Source organism: Mesoplodon mirus (genome assembly GCF_964341445.2).
Source record: "Mesoplodon mirus genome assembly, chromosome: 6".
Classification (NCBI taxonomy): domain Eukaryota; kingdom Metazoa; phylum Chordata; class Mammalia; order Artiodactyla; family Ziphiidae; genus Mesoplodon; species Mesoplodon mirus.
Genome location: NC_138982.1, coordinates 38,703,380 through 38,728,157, shown reverse-complemented (window position 1 = coordinate 38,728,157; position 24,778 = coordinate 38,703,380). Strand labels below are relative to the sequence as shown.

General features: G+C 45.2%; 1 protein-coding gene across 5 annotated transcripts in view; it reads right to left on the bottom strand.

Moving 5' to 3' along the window:
• MB21D2 (Mab-21 domain containing 2) overlaps positions 1-24,281 on the bottom strand; it is a 111,849-nt gene extending 87,568 nt beyond the window's left edge. For 3 of the 5 annotated variants that reach the window (XM_082624536.1, XM_082624537.1, XM_082624538.1), the window contains exon 1: positions 23,735-23,814. Coding sequence is in view for 1 of the 5 variants with exons in the window: in XM_082624535.1 (XP_082480661.1) it covers positions 23,735-23,945 (211 nt within the window). In the remaining 4 variants the exon portion in view is untranslated. Of the gene's footprint in view, positions 1-23,734 lie in introns of all 5 variants that reach the window. The other 2 variants (XM_082624535.1, XM_082624539.1) reach the window with 2 other exon arrangements.
• Positions 24,282-24,778: the final 497 nt, after the last annotated feature.

Genomic DNA, 24,778 nt, shown 5'->3' with positions numbered 1-24,778 from the left:
TTTCTCAGTCCCTTTCTTTTTCTCTTCTTCTTCTGGAACCCCTATAATTCGAATGTTGGTGCGTTTAATGTTGTCCCAGAGGTCTCTGAGACTGTCCTCTGTTCTTTTCATTCTTTTTTCTTTATTTTGCTCTGCAGCAGTCATTTCCACTATTTTATCTTCCACCTCACTTATCCGTTCTTCTGCCTCAGTTATTCTGCTATTGATCCCATCTAGAGTATTTTTTATTTCATGTATTGTGTTTTTAATCGATGTTTGATTCATCTTTAGTTCTTCTAGGTCCTTGTTAACTGTTTCTTGCATTTTGTCTATTCTATTTCCAAGATTTTGGATCTGGGAAATAGAATCTTGGATCATCTTTACCATCATTATTCTGAATTCTTTTTCAGGTAGACTGCCTATTACCTCTTCATTTGTTAGGTCTGGTGGGTTTTTATCTTGCTCCTTCTCCTGCTGTGTGTTTTTCTGTCTTCTCATTTTGCTTATGTTACTGTGTTTGGGGTCTCCTTTTTGCAGGCTGCAGGTTCGTAGTTCCTGTTGTTTTTGGTGTCTGTCCCCAGTGGCTAAGGTTGGTTTAGTGGGTTGTGTAGGCTTCCTGGTGGAGGGGACTAGTGCCTGTGTTCTGGTGGATGAGGCTGGATCTTGTCTTTCTGGTGGGCAGGTCCACGTCTGGTGGTGTGTTTTGGGGTGTCTGTGGACTTTTTATGATTTTAGGCCACCTCTCTGCTAATGGGTGGCGTTGTGTTCCTGTCTTGCTAGTTGTTTGGCTCAGGGTGTCCAGCACTGTAGCCTGCTGGTCGTTGAGTGAAGCTGGGTGCTGGTGTTGAGATGGAGATCTCTGGAAGATTTTCGCCGTTTGATATTATGTGGAGCTGGGAGGTCTCTTGTGGACCAGTGTCCTGAAGTTGGCTCTCCCACCTCAGAGGCACAGCACTGACTCCGGGCTCCTCAATTTGGGATGATGTGTTGTCTATTCATGTATTCCGCAGATGCAGGGTACATCAAGTTGATTGTGGAGCTTTAATCCGCTGCTTCTGAGGCTGCTGGGAGAGGTTTCCCTTTCTCTTCTTTGTTCTCACAGCTCCTGGGTCTCAGCTTTGCATTTGGCCCCGCCTCTGCGTGTAGGTCGCTGGAGGGCGTCTGTTCTTCGCTCAGATAGGACAGGGTTAAAGGAGAAGCCTCTTCGGGGACTCTGGCTCACTCAGGCCGGGCGGGAGGGAGGGGCACGGAGTGCGGGGCAAGCCTGCAGCGGCAGAGGTCGGCGTGACGTTGCACCAGCCCGAGGCGCGCCGTGCATTCTCCCAGGGAAGCCGCCCCTGGATCCCGGGACCCCGGCAGTGGCGGGCTGCACAGGCTCCCGGAAGGGCGGTGTGGGCAGTGACCTGCGCTTGCACACAGGCTTCTTGGCGGCGGCAGCAGCAGCCCCAGCGTCCCACGCCTGTCACTGGGCTCCGCGCTTTCAGTCGCGACTCGCGCCCGTCCGTGGAGCCCCTTTAAGCAGCGCTCTTAATCCCCTCTCCTCGCGCACCAGGAAACCAAGAGGGGAGAAAAAGTCTCTTGCCTCTTCGGCAGCTCCAGAGTTTTCCCGGACTCCCTCCCGGCTAGCTGTGGCACATTAGCCCCCTTCAGGCTGAGTTCTCGCCGCCAGCCCCAGTCCTCTCCCTGCGCTCTGACCGAAGCCCGAGCCTCAGCTTCCAACGCTGCGCGCCCCGGCGGGCGAGCAGACAAGCCTTTCGGGCTGGTGAGTGCCGCTCGGCACCGATCCTCTGTGCGCGGATCTCTCCGCTTTGCCCTACCCAGGTATGTGGGGAGTTTCTTGCCTTTTGGGAGGTCTGGGGTCTTCTGCCAGCGTTCAGTAGGTGTTCTGTAGGAGTTGTTCCACGTGTAGCTGTATTTCTGGTGTATCCGTGGGGAGGAAGGTGATCTCCGCGTCTTACTCTTCCGCCATCTTACCCGGAAGTCCTTGCCACAATTTTACATGAGAAACCAGAAATCTAGATTTGTTTTATTTATTTTTTAGTTACACAAAAGATTTATTACATAATCTTTGACTTTGGTAATAGAAGGCAGGTCATTTAGGCAGTAGCAATAAATTTATCCAATTCGCTCCCTTTATTTTACCTCTATGCTTGAATTTACACCTTTGAATTCTGGATTCTCCTTATATTGTTTATTAATTTTTTTAACATCTTTACTGGAGTATAAAGCTTTACAATGGTGTGTTAGTTTCTGCTTTATAACAAAGTGAATCAGCTGTACATATACATATCTCCTCCCTCTTGCGTCTCCCTCCCACCCTCCCTATCCCACTCCTCTAGGTGGTCACAAAGCACCGAGCTGATCTCCCTGTGCTGCTTCCCACTAGCTACTAGATTTGTTTTAAATAGTCGCCTGAGATGTTGTCATCTAATTCAACTCTGTGTTTGCTTTTAATACAATCAGGGCCAAACACAATAGGTCTACAAGCAACATTCAGGCTGCAGACAGCTGACATAAAACATCTGGATTAGAATAACAAATCTAATAGGAGAGTCAGAAAAGCACTGACTTTTCCTGTTTCCAAATCAGTAAGAGAAAAGCAAAAGAGGGATTCTGAAAATCAAATCGACTGTGAGAGAGGGGCAGAGACAGGAGTTAACAAGAAATGTCAATGTTAATGTTTTTAGTAGTTGTAGTAATAGTATAGAAAAAGCTCAAATTGGTCTTCCACATGAGCTGTGTCACCTTTGGCAAGCTACTTAACCTCTCTGTGCCTCACCTTCCCCATCTATAAAATGTGCTAGAATAGACCAAGCTTCAATAAATGTCAACTATTGTTATTGTTACAGAGGTGATGGGAAGCCCTTCCCGAAGTAAAAATGAGCTACATGAGAAAAGAAAAGCTCCAAAAGCTGTGAACACAAGGCAAAATTTTAACAAATTACTTTCCAATAGTTTAATCTGATTTTAGGCATATTATTTAACCCATCTACACCTTAATTGCTGGGTTGGTACGAGGGGAAAAAACAAAACTACTTACCTCACAGGGTTTGGGGGTAAAAGCACTTTGTACACTATTCCGTGTCAAACAAATATTACAACTATTAGCCCAAATATGAAATATAATATTTCTATTCCACAAAATACACACATAAGAAGCACATGAGAAAGTGGCAGCTCCTTGTTGCTCAGACAACCCCCACTGCTTATCACATGTACGATCCATCATGAGCTTCCAAAGTACCTACCTTCACACCCAACAGGCTCGTTAGTCCTCACCCACCAGTCACCCACAAGTGACTCGGAGTTCAGAGACTTTTGTCTCCATTTTACAGATGAAGATTTAGAAACTGAGCCTCTGAACTCCTAACCCAAAGTGCATCCCCGTGGACCACACTGCCTGCCTGTAGTAGCACATTCTGAGGGAGAAAGCCTCAGAAAATTCTGTTGAATTCTTTTTAATTTTCAGTCATTGCTTATTAATACGGCCAGTCCGGGCAGACTCTGGGGCTAATGTTACAGCAATTGAAAAGCAGAAAGTAGCTCCATAATTACCCTAGTGCTTCTAATAGAGCTACACAATGGGCACAGAATTATGTACAGGGTGGAGGGGAAATTATATTAGACACCTCTGAACCTTTGAAACTGTATTACTTAGAACCTTAGCAGATGAGCAGGAAGTATTTAAAGAAGATGAAGATGAATTTCCCATTTGGTGTCCTACTTACTTTGCACAAAAAGATTTGGCTGTCACTTTCAGTGTAAACTGCCTCCTTGGGGCCTTCCATAGCAATGACACAGGCTGCTCAGGAGAAAGCCCTGAGCTTTTGTACCACTGACAGCAGAAGAGGCCAAGGGACCAAACCCTGACAGGGGCCAAACTCCCCTGGAATCTATAAGTCACTCTTCTGAGAGCCTCAGGAGGGGATCTGGGCTTCCCCATGTGTCCTGTGACAGACACCAGGACTGCCTCAAATGAGAACAGAAACTGCCCTCCAGACACTCCCTCGAAAAATAAATAACTGCCCCCAAACCAACCACTGCAGCAAATCTCCATGTCTATCCCAGGATTCAAAAGTAGAGCTATTTGATGCAAGTTTTGGTATCAGTTAAGAGAGAGATGATTCTACTTATGGAATCCTAGCATCACAGACTAGGGCAGCCCAATTTCTTCATTTGACAGTTGGGGAAAGTCAGGGCTGGAGAGAGGAAGTGCCTTGCTGAAGATGAAGACACAGTAACAGAATGAGATATCCAATGCCGGTCATATAAAACAATACTCCATTTCCTGCAATGCTTGGGAAACGTCCTCAACAATCCTTAGCCTTGTTGAGGCAGGCTTCGCTGACCATCTCTCAGAGCCCAGCCCAGGCTCTTCTCTCCCCAGCTGATTCTGGAGTACAGCATAGTGCCGCCCAGCTTTCTGACCAACCCTCTACCTGGTTTCCCTGAAGACAAATACATGATCTTTTTCATCCTGGAAGATCTCAACCTCTCATCACAACAGAGAGACAACAGGTAAATAGAACACCAAACCCAAGAACATTTAAAAGCTTAAAAGCTGCCAGAATCTTATAAACTTGTTGCCCATGGTCCATAATGTACAGTCTAATTTTTTTCCTGAGAACATTTTTAGAGTTTCCCCTTCTGTTCCTCAAACTGGAGATGAACCTCCACCTCTCCGTTCTTTAAGAAGCCCTCTTCTCTCCACCCAGCACCCCACCCCTCCATCTCCCACCTGAGCAACAGGAGCAAGCATTCTGACCAGAGATGCCCCCATTTCATGAGGCAGCTATCCCTCAAGGGGAAGACCCCCTTAGGCTTCTTCTCATCCAATCACAATGCAAAAAGGTAAGACTAATAAGAAAGATAAGGATTGGTAAGAAATCTCTTCTTTGTCTGAAATCTTGGAGCACATTTCCAAGCCCTTCTCAGTCTCTTCAAGATTCTTCTTGGTATCCTTAAAAAACTAAAAATAGAGTTACCATGTGACCCAACAATCCCCTTCCTGGGCATATATCCACAAAAAATGAAAACCCTAATTTGAAAAGATGCATGTACCCCACTGTTCACAGCAGCACTAGTTACAATAGCCAGGACATGGGAGCAGCCTAAGCGTCCATCGACAGAAGAACAGAAACAGAAGGTGTGGTACGTACGCAAAATGGAATAGTACGCAGCCTTTAAAAAGAGTAAAATAATGCCTCTTGCAGCAACATGGATGGACCCAGAGATTGTCATACCAAGTGAAGTAAGTCAGACACAGAAAGGCAAGTATCATATCACTTACATGTAGAATCTAAAAAAAAAATTGATACAAACGAGCTTATTTACAAAACAGACTCACAGACACAGAACACAAATTTATGGTTACCAAAGGGGAAAGAGGCAGGGAGGACTAAATTAGGAGTTTGGGATTAACAGATACACACTAATATATATAAAATAAACAACAAGGATCTACTGTATAGCACAAGGAAGTATATTCAATATCTTGTAATAACCTATAATGGAAAAGAGTCTGAAAAAAAAATGTATGTATGTATAACTGAATCACTTTTGCTATACACCTGAAACTAACACAACACCATAAATCAAGGGTACTTCAAGTAAAAAAAAAAAAAAAAAGATTCTTCTCGGTATCCAACTCATGATCAATCCAATTTCATCAACCCTCTCCGCACAACCAGCTGGCCACAGGGATTTCCTACAGATTCAGGAAATGAAGAGAACTGGGGGGTGGGTGAGGGACTGGGGGACCTGCTAGGGAATCTCACCACGGCCCTCACTTCTCAAGGGACGTATAAATGGGGATGCCTTTTCTTAATACCATTACTTCCGGTCCAGTGCCCACCTTCTTCATTTCACCAGCAGGTGCGCAATCTCCAGCACCACCCTAAATTCTCAAAAGGATTAGTGTAACCTTAAACTCCATATGCAGACTTTTGAGTGAGAGTTCCACATTCTCCCACAGCTGAATACACAACCCAACCATCTCCAAGTCAGGTCTCCCCTAAACTATCTCCCTCTCTTCTAAGTGAAAATTGTTCGTATAAGCATCAGATTGAAAACCTCAGCTTTACTTCAATTACTTTAATCCAGCCAAGCAAGGGGTGTTCTGTTCCCCTTCCAAAGGCCCCTCGGGCTGGGTTCACAGGGTGGCCACAGTAAGCATCCTGCTGGTCAGTCCTACACTTTTCGAAATGTCTGGGAAACTAATAAAGGCAGAAGAAATTTCTTTTAGTTTCCTGGAAAACCTAGCTTTTTATTTACAAAACTTAAAAAAAAAAAAAAAAAAAAAACCATCAGTAGGAGCTCCACTCTACCTGTTCCGTAAAATGTTAAACCAAAAGGTTTGCACAAAGAAGTACACTAGACCTTTATTCAGGCAACTTTATGTTCTGCTTCCCTGTTCACAGGCTGACCCATTAATTCTATCTAAAGGAAGTAAAAAAGGATTTTCAGCCAAAAGTTGGAAGAGAAGGGCAGTTTCGTGTACTGTGTTGCTCATTTAACATATTAAACATGCATTAATTTCATCCTTAAAACAACCCTATGAAGTTGGCATTCTATTCAAAATCCTTAAAAACTAAAACTGAGTATAAAATTAAAAGATGAAATACATTCTTTTATCCCTGCTTTATGAATGAAGAAAAGCATCAAAAAGGCTAGTTGGCTCAAGGTCACACAAGCTAGTCAAGGTCACACAGCTATGCAGTAACAGACTCAGGTCTGCCTGACTCCAAAGTCCCCATTTTTGTTTTCCAGGATCACCCTGCTTCTTGTAATCTCAGAGGCTGACACTCCTATTTATGTCCTCTTGTGGTACTGATGCCTCCTCTCCCTTCCAGATCCAGAAGGACAAAAATAACCAGTATGGTTCCTCTGAAACAATGAAATTTGTTTGTTCCACAAATCTGGCTACAAGGATATTGCTACTAAAAATGAAATCCTCCATGTTAGCCTGGTATCCTGTTAGTATTTCATAGATGTGAGCAATGACAGAGCTGGCTAGTTACTGAGCATCTCCACAGGTAATCAGTGGGCTCCAATTCTTTAATATTTGGACTTCAACTCTGGGGTGTCTTGGATGTCACAAGCAGGAGCTTGCTTATGGCCATGGGAGCCCCAGCAGGAGCACACGGCATGGGATGAAAGGATTAGAGCTGCCTCCAGACATGATGTGGATAAGAAAGGGTTGGGGAGAGAAATCAATAGCTCCCTTCTCATATTTCTAAAATGAACATCAAGGTGCAACAATAAATGGTAGATTCCTCTATAACAGTGAGAGGAAAAAAAAAAAAGACAAGGAAAGAGAAGATGGGGGAGTTAATAACAAACATGTTCCATTAGACTAAACAACTTTCCGTCCCGAGATCCAGCAACTCAGTGAGCCTTAAGAGGTATTTACTACAAAATGACAAAAGACAAAAATGAGGTTCAGAGAAGTTACGTAGCTTGTTCAAGGTCACCAAGCTAGACAGTAACAGCGAGCAGACAAGGATTCAGGTTTCCTGACTCTGGGCCCAGGGCTCTTTCTGCTCACAAGCCTCTGTGGAGATGGAGTTGGCCTCACTCACTCACGTCAGGTGAAGTCACTGGGTTTCTAGTCCCCATTCTACCATGAACTTGCTATATAGCGACAGAGATAGAGTGAGGACTGTGACAAACTGGAGAAAGTGTGGTGCCTCTAAAGGACACAGCTGCTATTCAGTACCAGATTATGGCCATACAGGAAATAAATGTAGTCCTTCTCATTTTTCAAGCTGGAAATCTGGCTTTGTGAAAAATCTCCCAACTTTTTAAATGTTTGCTCTAAATATTTAAAAACACCATGTTGGTCAAATCAAACACATACAGGGGAAACCAAACCCACAGGTAACCAGTTCTAAATCTGATGTTAATTTGCATAATAAAGGGCGAGACCAAGCTAGTTCCTAACTAAGGGACCACAAGGGCATGGAGTTATTGGTGCTAGAAATCCATGTGCCCACCAAGCACTACCTCTCAAGCCTACATACTACTATTTTTCAAGTATATATAGACACTATTATGAAAAAATTCAAAGTAATTCACATGGTTAGCTAAATTCATAGTAGCTTTCTATAACTACTCATTTTTCTCCAATAAACTGATAGTAAAAATATAACCACTACCATTTGAATCCTCATCATTTTTTTTTTTTTTTTTTTTTTTTTTGCGGTATGCGGGCCTCTCACTGTTGTGGCTTCTCCCGTTGCGGAGCACAGGCTCTGGACACGCAGGCTCAGCGGCCATGGCTCATGGGCTCAGCCGCTCCGCGACACGTGGGATCTTCCTGGACCGGGGCACGAACCCGTGTCCCCTGCATCGGCAGGCAGACTCTCAACAACTGCGCCACCAGGGAAGCCCCTCATCATTTTTTAATTAAAAAAAAAAAAAAAAAAAGACCCTCATGTTTAGAAAAGGTTGGAAATGACTGAACTAGATAATTTCTAAGGTGTACATTTTTATAATTCCATGGCTATAAGCTGCAGAGAGGTGGGAGTCTAGGAAGAGAAGTCCCCTGAACACACCAAGGTATGTCCTTAAAACTTGGCACACAATGACTAACTCAATGCCTATTGTGAACTATGTTCTACCTAACTGTTCAAGTTCAAGAACAAAAGCAAAGTAGCCAACCACACTAGCAATGTTCATTGAACAACTGTGTTTCAGGCAAGTAGAAAAAGACAAGCAAGAATAGTCCGAGATAAGCTATCATTGAGCCTTCATGACAATGGGAAACGTCAGACATCAGCAAACTCATAACGGATCAGTGCAACTAAGACACCTATGAAGATAGAATGCAGGTTTAGGAGAATGTGACCTGTCCTGGGCTAGCCTGAAAGGCCTCCTCGAGAAGTGACATTTGGATTGAGCTGAGATCATCTAGGGAAGTAGAAGTTAAGGCGTTGGTTGCATGAGTGTGTGGGAGGAGGGATGGTGCATTCCAGCAAAGGGCCTCAGTGGTGGGGATATGGTATTTCCAAGGAACTGAAAGGCCTGTGTGGCTGAAACTAAGAGAGTGAGGACATCTGAGGTTTGAGATGGGGCTTGAAAAGGCCTTAGGAAACAGAGCACTGAGGCCTTCTAATCCTGTTCAGAATGTTTAGGCTTTTACTTCAAGAGAGATTGCAGTGTCAGCACCTTACAGAGCGCCCATCTCAAAGCAGGTGTATAAGAAACATACAGTGAAACTGAAGGGGTAGCAGGAGGTGAAGCCAGAGATGTGAGCAGGAGCTGGGTCTCCAAAGACTCTGTAAAACACGCTAAGCAGTTTAACTTTACTGTGAAGAATGATGGGTTGTCCCTGAGGGTTTAGGCCTATTTAAAAGGTGACTCAGCGTGGAGAATGGGTTTAAGGGATTGGAAGCAGAAAACCCAGGGAGATTATTGCAGTAACCCAGGAAACTGACAGTAGTGACCCTAACTAAGGTGGTGACAGTGGGAATGGAGAGAAGAAAACAGAGCCTAAAGGATGAGGCAGAATGGACAGGCCTCAGTTCCTTTTCAGCTTCGGGGTAGGAGGACGAGAGAGGGGCTCAGGATGATTCCCGAGTTCCCGTCTTATGACTGGTGAAAGGTGGTGTGGCTGATCCAGGAGGAGCAGGCTTGAAGCACAGACAGATTCACTTTGGACACTCAATTCGTGGCACCTTTGGGTCAACCAAGTGGACTTGTCCAAGAGGCAGTCAAGTCCGGGCTGGGCCACAGGCTCGGAAGGCAACAAGAGAGATGGAAAATGATACTACGAGAGGATCAGAGAAAGTGTGAGGGGAGAAAAGACAGAAGGATCACCAAGGGCTGGACAAAGAAATACAAATCTGTCCCCTACATGGAGACTGAGGAAACGGAGAAACCCAGCAAGAGTATGCTGGATGGAAGCCAAGGGAAGAGAGTTTAGGAGAGAATGGTCAACAAGGTCAAGTTGGAGAAGGAATGACAGATCACAGCACCACATTCTGTTCTGGTTGGTATTTCCTTCAGGACGTTAATCATAACCTACAACTTTTTTTCACTGTCCATCTCCTTCTAAGACTTGTAACCAAATATGAAGGTTTGTTCCCCACTGTATTCCTACTGCTCACAGAGGGCTTGTTGCACAGAAATTCTCAAAGATCTCTGTTGAAGGAATATGTAGAATGCACATGTGAGTGTTTAAGAAGGAATCAGTAATGAAGGAGAAACTGCAGATAAAAGGGGCAGAAATAATCCCCAGGGAAGAAAGCTGGTCCGGCAGAGAGGATGGGACCCAGGAGACAGGAACAGAGGTAGGTTGGTCCTGAATGACACAAAGATACTCAGAAAGATCATTTCCCATCCATCCTCCTCCCCAAGAACCAGAGATGATAAAAATTCTCTCCCATGAGTTTCTACACTGTCCAGATGGGCTTGCCCATCCCAGATGCTCCATTCCCCTGAGATTTTATTCCAGGAAAAAATGAGTAAGTAGGTTGGGGATGAGGTTTCTCTGAGGATTCTAGTTCCAATCCTCTGCATCACGAGCACCAGATTTTCAAGAAGTGATTTCATCCCAACGACTGATTTTGTAGCATGAAGCCAATGTGCTTCAGTGCTGTAAGTCAAGTCAACGTACAAACATCTGCCCTTACAAAGCAGGGCAACTAGATCCAATTTTTACTTAAAGAATTATTCCCTTTTCAAAAGTAGTCACTTACTGCACTAAAGAGTCAGATCCCTTAGTTCACTTAAAACCCAATTTGATTTATAAATTTTGATTTCACAGTAACTGTCTTAAGAGTACGTTTGGCATCTGCCTTTCACTGAAAAAAGATGAGCTCCCATTCCCCCCACAATGATAGACTACATTAACTATGTCCTAATTAAATGTTCTAAATCTGGAATGACATGGGGGGAAAGAGGGGGGCAGAGCCCGTACCTTCATAAGACTTGCCCTAATTTACTTAGCATCAAGGGCCCAGTTGACCTTTATAGAGCCTTAAATCAATTAGCTGAGACACACCTTCTTACTTTCAAAATGAGGAGATGGCATGGATAAGATGGTATTTCACACAAAGGACTTTCAATAAACATAAACCACAAGCATCAAAAGAATGCTTGTCCTGAGGGCTGCCAAGAAAGGCCAAGTGTTAGAATGAAAAGAGTCTGGAACAGGAGCCATATTAGCAACTGGCTCGCCGGACAATCAAACCAACCTCTTCTCCACTCTGCCCACTATTCCCTCACTTCCATCCTCTCCCTCAATGTTTAGTATCACCTCATGTTTTATGCCAGCAACGAGCACAGCGCCTGGCATGGTGATGGCGCTCATGTTATGGAAAGGTACATGGGGTTAAGAGCTCAACTGCCTAGATTTGAATCCAGCCTCTCACTAGCTTGAGCAAGTGACCTAACTGATGTAGTTGCTTTACAGGTAAAGCAGGGGGGTGGTAGCAGCATTGTTACCATCGCAGTATTATTGTGAGGATTACATGGGTTAATGATTACAAAGCACTAGGAACAATGCCTGATAAACAGCAGGGAAGAGTTTCCCAATACAGTCATTATATCACCACCACCAGCTTGACCTTGAGCAAGTTACTGTCCACCGTGGGGTTAAATTTCCCCACCAGCGACATGATGGGGTGGATGAACTGATCTCAGGAAGATCCCCACTAGCTTAACTCCTCTATAATTCTTTGAATCCTATTACAACTCTCGAAATCCTCCTAAGGCTCTGAGTTCTCAGACCAGCAGCAGAGAAGGAAGATCCATTGCCAGGAGTCTTACTAGCCCATGGAGCTTCAACTCCTCCCAAACACAGGCTGGACACAGCGCCCCACAGTCTACTCAGCCAGTCCCCTTTCTTACCGTAGATACAGACTGTTCAGAGACAAAAATATTCATTGTGATACTCAAAGCTGTGTAGACAGCAGAGGTGTGAGAAAAGGACACACGTCACAGGGTGGGCGGCAGGGGGAACCAGAGAGAAAGACAAGGAACAATCAAAAGACAAAAAGCAAACATGACACACCAGAAATACTGTGCCCACCAGGTTATTTATTCAGCATTCTTCACCTAATAGCTTAAAAAACCTTCAAACTACAAGGCAGCTCTGAGGCAGGGAAATGTTCCCTATCTAGAAGCACAGCCCTCTCAAAGGGATTTCCCTTCACTTTAAACCCAGGCAGATGCTCCCCAGGGAGCAGATGCTACTGGGTAGACAGTCTTAGGTACAAACACCTTTCTCAGGAAGCAGTCACTTGCCAGACGTTTAACTCACCTCCACTCTGCCCAAAAGTAAAATCAGTGTTCAGGATGATCAAGTCCCCTTTCCCTTCTGGGCCTCAGTTTGCACTTCTGTAAAATGGAGGGGGCAGCAACTCAGGTCACCTAACTTCCAAGTTTCCTAACAGCGTTAAAATTGTAGTATTCCAGGACTTCCCTGGTGGCACAGCGGTTAAGAATCTGCCTGCCAATGCAGGGGACACGGGTTCAATCCCTGGTCCAGGAAGATCCCGCATGCCACGGAGCAACTAAGCCCTTGTGCCACAACTACTGAGCCTGCGCTCTAGAGCCCACAAGCCACAACTACTGAGCCCACGTGCCACAACTACCGAAGCCCTTGCGCCTAGAGCCCATGCTCCACAACAAGAGAAGCCACTGCAATGAGAAGCCCACACACCACAACGAAGAGTAGTCCCTACTCACTGCAACTAGAGAAAGCCCACGTGCAGCAACAAAGACCCAACGCAGCTAAAAATAAATAAATTAATTAATTTAAAAAATATATTGTAGTATTCCATCAATGATTTCCACTTTGCAGGAGGAAAGGTTTTTTTTCTTAATGAGGTAAAAAAAGATCCATAGTTATTTGTTATTTTCTGCCTGAAGCTAGGTTTCCTGAGTTCAAATTGCCAGTCTACCACTAGCTTTGTGGCTTTGGGCAAATTGCTTAATCTCTCTGTGCTTTGGATTGCTCATCAGTAAATTAGAATAATACCTTCCTCATAGGGTTGTTGCTAGGATTAATTTAGATAATGTACATAAAGTATAAAGCACTTAGAACTATTCTTGGAATATGGTAGACATTATTTGAGTGTGGTTATTATTATTTTCAGTTACACAGATAGTTTTTCATTCAAAGGGAAAATTTATTTGGAAATGGCATGCAAGAAGTGACACCAACACACACAAACACACACAGCAGGTAGATGGGAAACCTGGGTTCTAACCATGATTCTGCCCCCAAACTAGCTGTACAGTAGCGGATGAACTATGGCCCCCTCTCTGGGGCCTCAGATTCCAAATCAGAGGTGATAAACTGGCAGCCACAGTTTGACCTACAAGGGAGGTGAGAGGTGATCTCCTTCACCAGCGCAGCCCCCTACTGCCCGGCATCCCTGACTCTGACATCAAGAACCAGCTGGCATTTACCACGCGGCACACCACACACACTTTCCTTACCACCCAGTCCCTGGTGCGCCTTTGGTTCCCTGGTTCAGATCTAGAGGGACCACCCCTTCTCACAACTGGGCTATGAGCCCCTGGGGCACCATATGCCAGCAGGACTCTGTTGTTCCAGATCAGAAACACAGCCTGTGTTAAAGCAGGCTGCGCACACCAAGGGCACAGTTGAGAACAAACTGTTGAGATTTCTTTATTAATCACAGCATCATCCGTACAAGCAGCTGCTATCAGGAACAGCTGCAGCTGCTAAAAGGGTGATCTTGAAGCAGCCTAGAAAAGTGCTTCCAAGTTGCATACCGACAACGGGCACGTGCAGACCTGCAGTCTATCGGCTTGGTTCTTCCTACCGATCCTCAGTGCCTCTCTCGGGACCAGAAATCCTCCTTCTTCCATACCCTGAGGTGGCGTGGTTAAGGGAGGTTTCTAGAATCAGCCTAATACAAAGAATTTGGGGTGAACTTCAAAGGATTTCAATTTGATTCCACCTCAACCATTCAGTGACCTTGAGTGAGTTACTTCTCTTGACCATGGGTTTCTTCCTATGTTAAAATAGAGACAATAATAATACCTACTCTAAAGGGTTGTTGTGAGAAGTCAAAACTAGATTATGCTTATGAAAGTATTTTGTAGACTGTGGAAGTCCAGATGAAAAAATACAAGTTTATCATTTTCCCATGAAAACTGCAGTTTGATGCGTAAACCATCTAATACAGAATTCACTGTTGTTAGCTTAGGGCTATCAGAGGTGAAATCAGAGAATCACATGGCTACAAAGGGCCTTTTGAGGACCTGTAATCCAACCTTTCTACACTGTCCCCCTCTGCACCAGTCCCTGAATGCTATCAACAAGAGCCTAGCCAAAGGGTGGCCCCACTTGGAATACCTCCACCTGCAGGAAACTCACTATATTCCAAGGCAGGCAGCCCATTCCTTCCCCCGTGGGCCTAATCCAAACATAGACCATTCCTCCTTGTAGAGACCAAATCAGACTTGCTATAATTTAAGCAGCCTTGAAAGCTGCTTTCAAATGGACCCACCCCAGGGCCTTTGCACATGTTGTTCTACCTACTTGAATACACTTCCATCAGTCTTCAGGTAGCCAGGTCCTTCTTATCTTTCCAGTTCAAATGTCTCTGCTTCAGAGGCCTTCTCTATCACTCTTCACTCCATCCTACCCAGTGACCTTCCATCATAAGGTTCTGTGTTTTTTTTTTTTAAGCGCACATCCCTATTTATTCATGTGCTTAAATCTTGTTGAATTCCCCAGAGAACATAAGTCTTATGGAGGTAGTGACCTTGCTTCTCTAATTCACCACTCTGTGCTCTTACAATACAGTAACTTCACCATAGTAATTACATTAGTTCATGGTAGGCACTCCAACATATGTTGAATGAATTTTATGAATTAATGAATGAATACTTAATTCTATGCACACTAGATATTCAAATACTCATTAGAAGAAACAAAAACCTCAACAAGCCTTACACCAACTCCCACTATTGACTTAACTCACAAGTATTAATCATGTCTTCCTGTGTTGAGGAAAAAAACTATAAAAAAATAAACAAACTGAACAACAGCTCCCCATGCCAGCTTTATTCATAGCAGCACTGTCCCTAGTAATCTGTCTCTTTATCTTGTGCAGAGGGAATTCATGAAAAGGCACTTAAGTGGACGAAAAACAGATAGCTGTTTCCTGGAGACAGGGCCTCACATAATGGCATAATTATGAACTGTCCTTAAAGAGATCACTCAGCTGGCAAGTAGTCACCCAAGTCCATTGTGAATGCTGTCACAGGCCCTCAGATATGCGAGGCTAACAAACAGACATGAAGAATGCATGCCTACAGGGTATGTACTGAGCCATGCCACCCTCAGCCAGCCTTACCCACTGTGTACCCTTGGCCCCGTGGAGAGTAGAAAAGCCAGAGAGGTATGAAAGCTGCTACCCTTGCCTGGTCTGGGAACACAGACTCACCCCAGCAACCATGAAAGATATCTGGGTAGAAAAGCCACAAGCTCTTTGCAGGCTATATGCTGGAGCAGAAGACACCGAAGATCTGGGTTGAGTCCTGTTCTACAACCTACTCTATAACCTCCAACTCACCTTCCAGAGTCTCAGTATTCCCATTTGTAAATGGGGGGTTACTAGTTCCTTTCTCAAAGGCTGGTCCAAAGAATAATACCACACCATATCAGATGCTAATATGTATTGAATCTATAAAGCACTGCACAAAGATAAAGTATTGATGGCAAATTAGCTTATAATCATAAATAATTGCTGCAGTTAGGATTCCAGAATAGGCATCCAAACAGCTGGAGGTTGACTGATAAGCACAAGGAACACCTTCATGAGAAAGATGACTTATGCTTTCTATGCATCCTTTAAAGCCCCAAGTGTGGGAATGCAGGAGGTTCGCAAGTACCCCAGATGCCCAGGGAAGAAAAGTCAGGGTCTACAAGAAAGGGGAATTTCCCACAAGTCACGGTTTGCCGCTCCTGGTCAACAAGCTACAGCAATTAATTGGGACATTTCTTAAACTGCCCTATGATAAGCCTTAAGGATGTTATTATTGGAATCTAGGAAAAAACTCCCCTACCACATGAGGAGATCAGATCAAGATTTTCTTGACTCCAAAGAAGATGACGGAATATGGCTTAATGAGGGGAGCAACCATAAAGAGACAATGTCAGAAAGCACTCATGCCTTAAACAGAGCCTGAAATCAGAAGCTGTGCACAGAAAGGCTCTTTTAAAATGCATGAAGTCACGTAACACTCTGTTGGCACCTACTGTTTACATAAGCCCACTGGGCGCTGCAAAGGTAAATGAGCAGGGATTATTTAGCCTACAGCATGGGGAACATGTGGTAAGGGCTATGAAAGGGGACCAGGTGTTAGGAGAACACAGAGGGAAGGGAAATTTCTTTTCTCCTTGGAGAGATATAGGAAAGCTTCATGAGTCAAGTGGCATTTGAGCTGGGAGAAGAAAACAAAGCAGAGATGAGATGTCAGAATGCTGAGACTCTTAACTGCTTCTGTGACACAGATGCCTTGACAAGCTAGAAAAGCCTGGCGACCCCTGCAAAAAAAACAAGTATATTTAAATAAATGATAAAATTACACAGGACTTCAAAGAAAATTGGTATTAAAACACAAAATGCAGGCTTCCCTGGTGGCACAGTGGTTGAGAGTCTGCCTGCTGATGCAGGGGACACGGGTTTGTGCCCCGGTCTGGGAAGATCCCACATGCCGTGGAGCGGCTGGGCCCGTGAGCCATGGCCACTGAGCCTGCGTGTCCAGAGCCGGTGCTCCGCAACGGGAGAGGCCACAACAGTGAGAGGCCCGCGTACCGGAAAAAAAAGAAAAAAAAAACACACAAAATGCAGTTAAAAAACAAATTTGTGATAGAGTACCATATGTGATTCTTTATTAATGCAGTCAATAAAATCTAGCAGCAAGTCTAACATCTACCATAATTTCAAAGCAGCAGTGAATGGCTTTTTGAGACGTCTGTAATATCTGTAATGTGAAGTGAAAATATCTGTGATTTCTATTGGCAACAAAAGCAAAAAACAGAGGTACTGCTAATACCACTATGATTTGTTACCTACTTTTATAATGAAAGTAAATGCTACTGCAGTTAGCGGTCAATAAAAATAAAGAGGTAATTTTTCCCCAATCAAGTTCACAGGTTCCAACTTTTTGTTTCCATGGACCCAGGTTAAGAAATCCTGATAGAGAAAACAGCCCAAGCAAAAGAAGAAAGTGAGAAATTCGGGTAATGTTATGAGACCATGTAGAACATGCAAAGACACAAATAGGAGATGGCATTGAAAGGCAGGCCAAACCCTCAGAAGTCACCAACAAGAAGGTTCTTCATTCCCCAATCATTAAACCACAGAATGTGCTCTAAGTTCCAGAACAGTATCTTCTTTTGAAATAAAAGATGAATGAAAGAAGTAAGAAAACATCTTAACACAGGTTATAGCTCCTTTCCAAAAGTGTAGTAGATGACAGCACATTGATAAATTTACTAAAAAAAACCCCACATATCCAATAGGATTATGTATGTAAAACTGTAAGCATGTAAGTATGAGTGGGTGTAAGCATGTTTTATAAACATAGATGTCCAGAAAAAATGTATCTCAAATATTAACAGTAATTAGAATTTGGAGGTGATTTTACTTTCTTCTTTGTATTTTCTACAATTGGAAAATGGGCCAAAAAAAGGCCCAGAAAAGGTTAGGTGACTTAGGGTAACACACATTCCACACAGTACAAAACAGAGCTTTACTAGAACTCAGAAATGTCCTTTTTTTGTACCTTCATCTTCAGAACTGAATGCATCTGAACACAGGAGGTAGGTATAACTATTTGCCCCAACTTACATATTCAGACTCTGAGACTCAGAGTCTGTTAAGTGACTTGCCCAAAATCACAGAGCAAGTTAACTGGAGGAGTTGGGGCTAGAATCCAGTTCTCCTGCCCCTCTGGAAGGCAGAATAGTATCACTGTTGAAAGCAAGAGTTTTGCATCAGCCTGACCTTAGTTAAGTCTCAGCTATACCACTTACTTGCTAGTAAACTTGGACAAATTCCTGAATTTTTCTAATCCTAGAGTTCTCCATACTTCTTTACTTCAAAGGGTTATGGTGTCCTTGGGAAAACATCCAATGATGTGAAACCCTATTACAACCTCTGACACAGAGGAAACATTCTAATAATCATCTCAATCACTATGCCTCCCTGCCTCTGTCCCAGGGGGAAGGACTCCAGCTCTACCAGAAGCCAGCAGACATATCTGCTCATTAGACACAGCAGCCCAGTTCTAGTCTCAAAAGTCAACTGGGATCAGCTCATCGTGTGCACAAGCAGCTCTACTGGGCAGGAAATGAACAACGTCAGGCCTAACACGGGACAGAATGTCAGAGTGCTGAGCAGCCAGTTTGGGGATCTCTAGGGATTCGGATTCAATAGGTCTGAAACAGGACCAGAGATTCCAAATTGTTAAAAAGCTCCAGGAGAATCTAAAGAGCTAACATTCAAGGACAAATTCCTAGTTTGACATGAGAGACTCTACTATTTCTGTGACTACAAAAGGGACCCAGTCTAATCACAAGCAATGCATTATCCAATGGGTGGCCCAACAAGGCATCACAGGAAGACCAGGGATCATCAGTGGTTCCAGGGCTCTTCTGTCATGAAGGACAGCAAACGCCCAGAACCATGGAGGGAGAATTGAAACCAACTCAAACCAGAAGCAAAAACAAATGTTCAGAGGGACTTCCCTGCCCCAGATGCATAATGTTTTCAGAGCTGGAACGGACTTCAAAGATGACGTCCATTATACAGATACCACAGCACATTAGTGACTAGAACACTGAGGAACGTACCAAGACTTGGAGGCCCACAAAGCAAAGACTCACAATAAATTCCCTCAGTAAAGACTGCTGGATGAATTCATTAAGGAAAAGTGACATTCAAACACTCGAAAGACAGGGCTTCAAAATGGCCTACTCTGTAGATATAGAAAGTACCTAAAAATATGGTAGTTCCGACAGTACTCAGAAACACCACAACCATGTGCCTGAAAGGAGACAAGAGTCAGCAAACTATTCTCTTAAAGGTGATGGGCAAAGCAGAAGAGGGAAGGGTCTCCACAGGCTCATATGAATTAAAGATTTTTCTCATTATTTTATCCTTAGGACCCTGCATACTGCTTGACAAACAGTATAACATTCAGTAAATATTTGTTGAACGCATGAAAGTAAGAAAGACAGGCCAAAAGAGACCATCTCTGCTCCTGCAGGCTAAGCAGGGTACTGAGTATAGCATTCCCCACGGGGTGGGGCCTTTTTGGTTGTCTGGGCCAAGAGCTATAGAAACTGATTGCCCACACAGCGGAAGGAACATGAGCTTTTGAGTCAGGAATACTTGGGTTCAAACTCAAACTCCGTATGATCTTGGCATAAGTACTTGACCTCTTTGAGCCTCAGTGTTTCATCTTTAAAGGGGGATTAATACCACCTACTTCACCTCTAAAACAGGCATGATGGTATTTATCCTTAAAAAAGTTTCTGGAAGAAAATTACATGAATATAGTTATGCAAAGTAGCTAGCACAAGGGCCAGCATACAGTATGAACTTAACAAATGGCAATGTGGGTTGGAATTAATCCTGCCCTCTCCAGCCAGAGCCTATATTCTCCTAGGTCACCTCTAATCATACTCTATAGTCTTTCTGATAGGAAGCTGCAGAAATAATTCCAGTGTAAGTTCACTAGATTTTCTAACAATGCCCATTTCTTTAAATAAATAATAAACTTTTCAGTTTACAAAATAACTTCATATTCACACACATAATTCTGAAACAGTGCATTACTATGATTCCATGTTTAATAGATGAAAATACTATTATCTGTGTTTAATGGATGAAAAAACTAAGACCATCTAGCCAGCAAGAGGCAGACTGAGACAGGAACTATAGATTTTAACATTTTATTCTAATGACCATCAGTTTCTTAACCTGAAATTCAAATGTATGATCTTTCTATGGAATAAAATACTCCAACTCAGACTGCTCCAGAACTCATGTCAAATGCTGATTGGATTACCCTGATACAGCTGAAAGCAGAAACAAATTTCTGAAAGAAGAGACAATATTTTTTTTTAAACAAAGCCCTTCCTCTGGATTTAATACATCAATTCTTGATAGAAAAAGACTTAGAATCGGGCCAAGAGAGTTTTAGCAACGTCTCTTCCATTTATTAGCCATGGGACCCTGGATGATTCTTAACCCTGGTAAATTTCAATATCCTCATCTGGGTAATGGGAAAGCAATACCACTCCTAAGGTTGTGTGAAGTTCCTGGCACAGAGAAGGCAGTCAGTAAGTGATAACTTACTTAATGACCACACCATGGTACCAAACATTTGGACTGAAGGGGAAGCGACTTCTTATTTCTTCCTGGCTCTTCTAGCTTCTTCATAACCCCTGCTCTGCATCTGTTCAATGGGGACACAACCAGTCTTCATTTGACCTCACCAGGGAATGAAGATAACAAAAGAGCTGGCAGAGACATTATGCAAATACCAAATATTATTAAAATATTAATGAACTCTGGAAATTTCCCTGAATTTTGATAAATGGTGTTTATTATGCACTGCCAGCCTCTCCCACAATCTGGGCTCTCACATATTAACTAGATAATAACAGCCATCATTCTCCTAAAAGACCAAGGTGTAGAGAAATAAATAGTGAATCTAGATGACTCCCGCAAATACCTGCCTCCAAAGGAATCAGAATCTCCGGACAATCAGAGAAGGTCAGGACAGACCATGGACAGCTGGGTGACCAGTAGCAGGCTCAGATCAACTCCACAGCCTATGCAGACCCTGCTTTGATAGGACAGTGGAGTTTCCTGGTGCTGACAGGTCATTGTTTATGACAATAGCCTACCACAACTTTGCCCTTCTGCGTAGTAAAGTTGCCTCCAATCTCGATAAAACAAAAAGAATCTGGGAAGCCGGTGGGCGGGGGCTTTAGTTCAGGCTAACAATCTCATACAGAAAGTGGCTGCCCCTGCCAGCTGCCTAAAAACAGAGGTAGCGTTATCCACAGCTCCATTAAAGAGGTTTGCAGCAAACTCCTCTGCCCTTTCGTTCTGTGTGAGAGGATAATGTTTTCAGGCTGCTGACAATCCTCAGGTGCCGCTCAGACAGAAGCAGAACAAAGCCAAGAGGACTTACACCCACCCCCCAAAAACTCCCAGAAATAAGGGCCTGGCGCCACCCCTGTTAACACCTTAACAAGCTGAGGGTCATTAAGACACATCATTCGCATATTCATGAAAGACTGGACTGTGGCAAGTGAAACAAAGTGCACAAAAAGAGATTTTGTTTTTTCAAGCCAAGTGAAAATCCGCTTTAGGAAAAGTGAATCCACACAGGGACCCTTGCTGTTGCCAAACCTTCACTTGTCTAGAGCAGCCAGCACCTCATTAAAGGAAAGCAAGCAACTCACAAATGAATGCAGCACCACACACAGGCAGGCTCATTTCGCCATCTGCCTTCTAGGGTCCAGAGGGGCAAGAGGCTTAAACGACATTCTCCTGAATTTTCTCTCCCGCAGGTGGAAACATCAAATTCCCAGGGGGCAAGAAAGACTTCTCCTGCAAGATCAACTGGGTAAAAATGAATAAAAGGGAATTTCGTTTACCTGTCAACACCATGCCACTCATGACATTAAACACAAAATAAATTAAGCACCCTGCAATAATTCACCCTTCGTAAAGGCTTTGAGAAATCAGTGTATCAGCCGTGGGGTTAGCACAGGATTTCCTCATGAGCTGGGCACTTAAACTTACCCCTCCCCACAGCCTCCCATTTTCTGTTCCATGACTATCCTGACTGATGGTGACCCAGCACCTTTTCCTAGTGAACGACCTAGGACAGGAGACATTGGAATTGAGGCCGGCGCTATAACAACACAATGGCAGACTTCCATTATATACGTCAAAGAGAAAGGACATGATTAAGCAACTTAAATAACTGCTCTGAGCCTTCTCTGTGTGTCCCACCCTTCTGACAATCACTGTGCTGGTTTTCAGATCTGAAAGCTTTGTAAGCTTGTAAGCTTCCCACCGCACGGTTAGCGATTTATTTAAACACACACGCACACGCGCGCGCGCGCGCACACACACACACACACACCCCACATTTAATTCAATATTAGTTGAATGGTCGAATCTCTCAACGGAGAGCTTTTCAACCCCATACACACTTGGGGAGTGTGGCGCAAAAAGTAAAATCCAGCCCCAAGTTTTAACATGCTTCATCCAACTTCCCAAAGCGTTACTACCCACCGCCGGCACACGTACAATTTGTATTACCCCCAACCTGGGCTGTGGGGAGGAAGCAAACCGAGAGGTAATACCCGATAATAGAACCAGCAAGGACAGCAGACAGCCGGCTGAAATCCAAGTAGACGGCAGGAGGAAGGCAAAAGCTCAGTCTTCCTCTGTGGTCCAAGACCTTTTTCAATTAAATTTCCCACTACCCGGAAAATTGCCTAAGAATGTATTTGTCAAGCGCACAGAGACACGCGGTAGGGCAGCGCTACACTGGAGTCCCAGTTCTGCGGAGTGTTCACCGCCAGGCCACGTACTGCATGCAGCCAGAGTTGCACTGGTGGAGTCGCAAGCTACGCGGGAGGCTCCCAGCAGCGGACACTCACAGCACTAATACGAACGACAGGACACCTGGGGAGGGGTTCGGTCTCCCCGGCCTGACTCAATTATTTTCCTTTACACAACATTCAACAATCTGTTAAGGAACTGTAGTTGCCAGGCTGGGGGGTGGGAGGGGCGGCATTATTCTAAACCCGGACGTCGCCGGGGTTCGAAACCCAGGACACCTCTCTCGGCCGGTGCATAGACAACACACAAAGAGGAAGGGGTTGGCGCTCCTCGGGGTCAGAGCACTGAGCGTGGTCATTTTCGATCTGGGAATTAGGAATTCCGAGCTCAGCAAGAAGCCCGGAGAAGCACCGGAAATGCTTCCGACCGCTTCAATGGGAAATCTACTTGCAAATCAAAGTTGCAGGAACTCCCTGCGCCCAGCCTACTTGAGCGGGTTACCAGGGAACACCCAACAAGTTTGGACACCGGGGGCCCGGCTTGACAGCGCCGCGCCGCAAGCGAGACTAGAGAGCAACTTGTCGCTCGGGCGCCGAGCCAGAGCCCCAGGCTGTCTCCGCGCCCCGAGCTCTGGAGAGGACTCGAGACTCGGCGTTGGGAAGGAGCAGATCCGTGTCTCTGGTGACAGATCCCTTAACTGAAAGGCGCAGCCGGTTCTCACCTGGACCGCGCGGCTTCCAGGGGCTTCCCCCAAACAGTGAGATGTTTCACCACGAACACTTCACCTGCCTTCCAGCCCCCCGTCGGTGAGAAATTAACAAAAGAGCCAGCGAACTGGGGTGGAAAAGGGACCCGGCACAAAGTGTAGTAGGGAGGGGAGGGAAGGCAGCTCAGGTTGCCGCGGAGAAAGAAGGGAAGAGGCGGAACAGAGATGGGTTATACCCCAGGCACCCGGCGGCTCCGGGAAGAAAATCAAGAAGGAAAGAGCGCGCGAGAAGGGGGAATGGGTTCTTTACCCCGCTTCCCATCTCTTTCTCTTTCTCTCTCTCTCTCTCTCTCTCTCTCTCTCTCTCTCTCTCTCACACACACACACGCACACGCACACGCACACACACACACATCCCCCCACACACACATATCCCTCCCTCCCTCTTTTTCCTCCTTACCCAGCATGGAAAAGATGAAATCCTTGGCTGTGTGAATCTCCAGTGCTCTCTGGTCGTCATATTCCCGCTGGTCGTGCTTCGTGAATTCTTGGATGAGTTTGTTCAATTCCTCCACCCGAGCTCCCGACCTGAAATCCAGCTCCGGGAACGCAGGCTTGTTGTTACAGCCCAGGGAGGCTGCCTTGCTGGCGGTGGGAGCCGCCATCTTCATACAAAACGCGCCGAGTAGCAGCTCCGCGGCGGCGGCAGCACCCACCCCGCCCCCCCCCACCCAGCCCCCCTGGGCCTCCTCCCCTCGCCGGCTCCCTGGCTGTGACCCGGGCCCGTGGGCGGGCTGGCGGGCGGGCGTCTAGGCGGGCGGTTCTGGCTCGGTGCGCTCCGGGCGTCCGGGCTTCAGAAGGATATGGACTGCAGCGAGAGTGCGTGTGTGGCCCCGACACCCTTCCCTGCGGCCCCACGCCCGCCCAGATGCTGCAGGTCTCTGCCCTCCCCTGGACCTAGCTGGCAACTGCGGTAGCGGTTGTGGAGCCAACCCGAGCCTCCCCCGGGCGAGGAAAGTGAAGTGGAAACAATGTGAAATTCACCAGCTCTGAAATCAACAAGCTGCCGGCTCCGGTGTTACGGAGCCAGCACCAGCGTCCCTCATTTAAAGGGACAGCGCACCCAGTGGAAAGAAAAATAAATAAATGACAGAGGTCTGAGCGCCTAGGCCACTTGCCAATCTGTACTCGGGCAGACGAGAGAGGTGTAGACGTATTCTTTCTCTACCTCCACCCCTTTTGGGGGCAGGGCTTGCCTTGCCAAGCGCGTTCATGAAGGGAGCCTTCCTCTGTCTGATTTTAAGGGCGGTGTCCTGGGCGAGGGCATCCCTATGGGAGCGTTTCCATCTCTAGAACTCCAAAGCCTTTAGGTGGTGAAGGAACCTGCCTTAAGGAATATAAACCAATCTTCTGCCGTTTCTGCACAGATTGCCAAATACGATATGATTAAGCGTATCAAAAAAAAAGACAGTGCCCACCCCGTCCCGTATAGACACGCCCATTA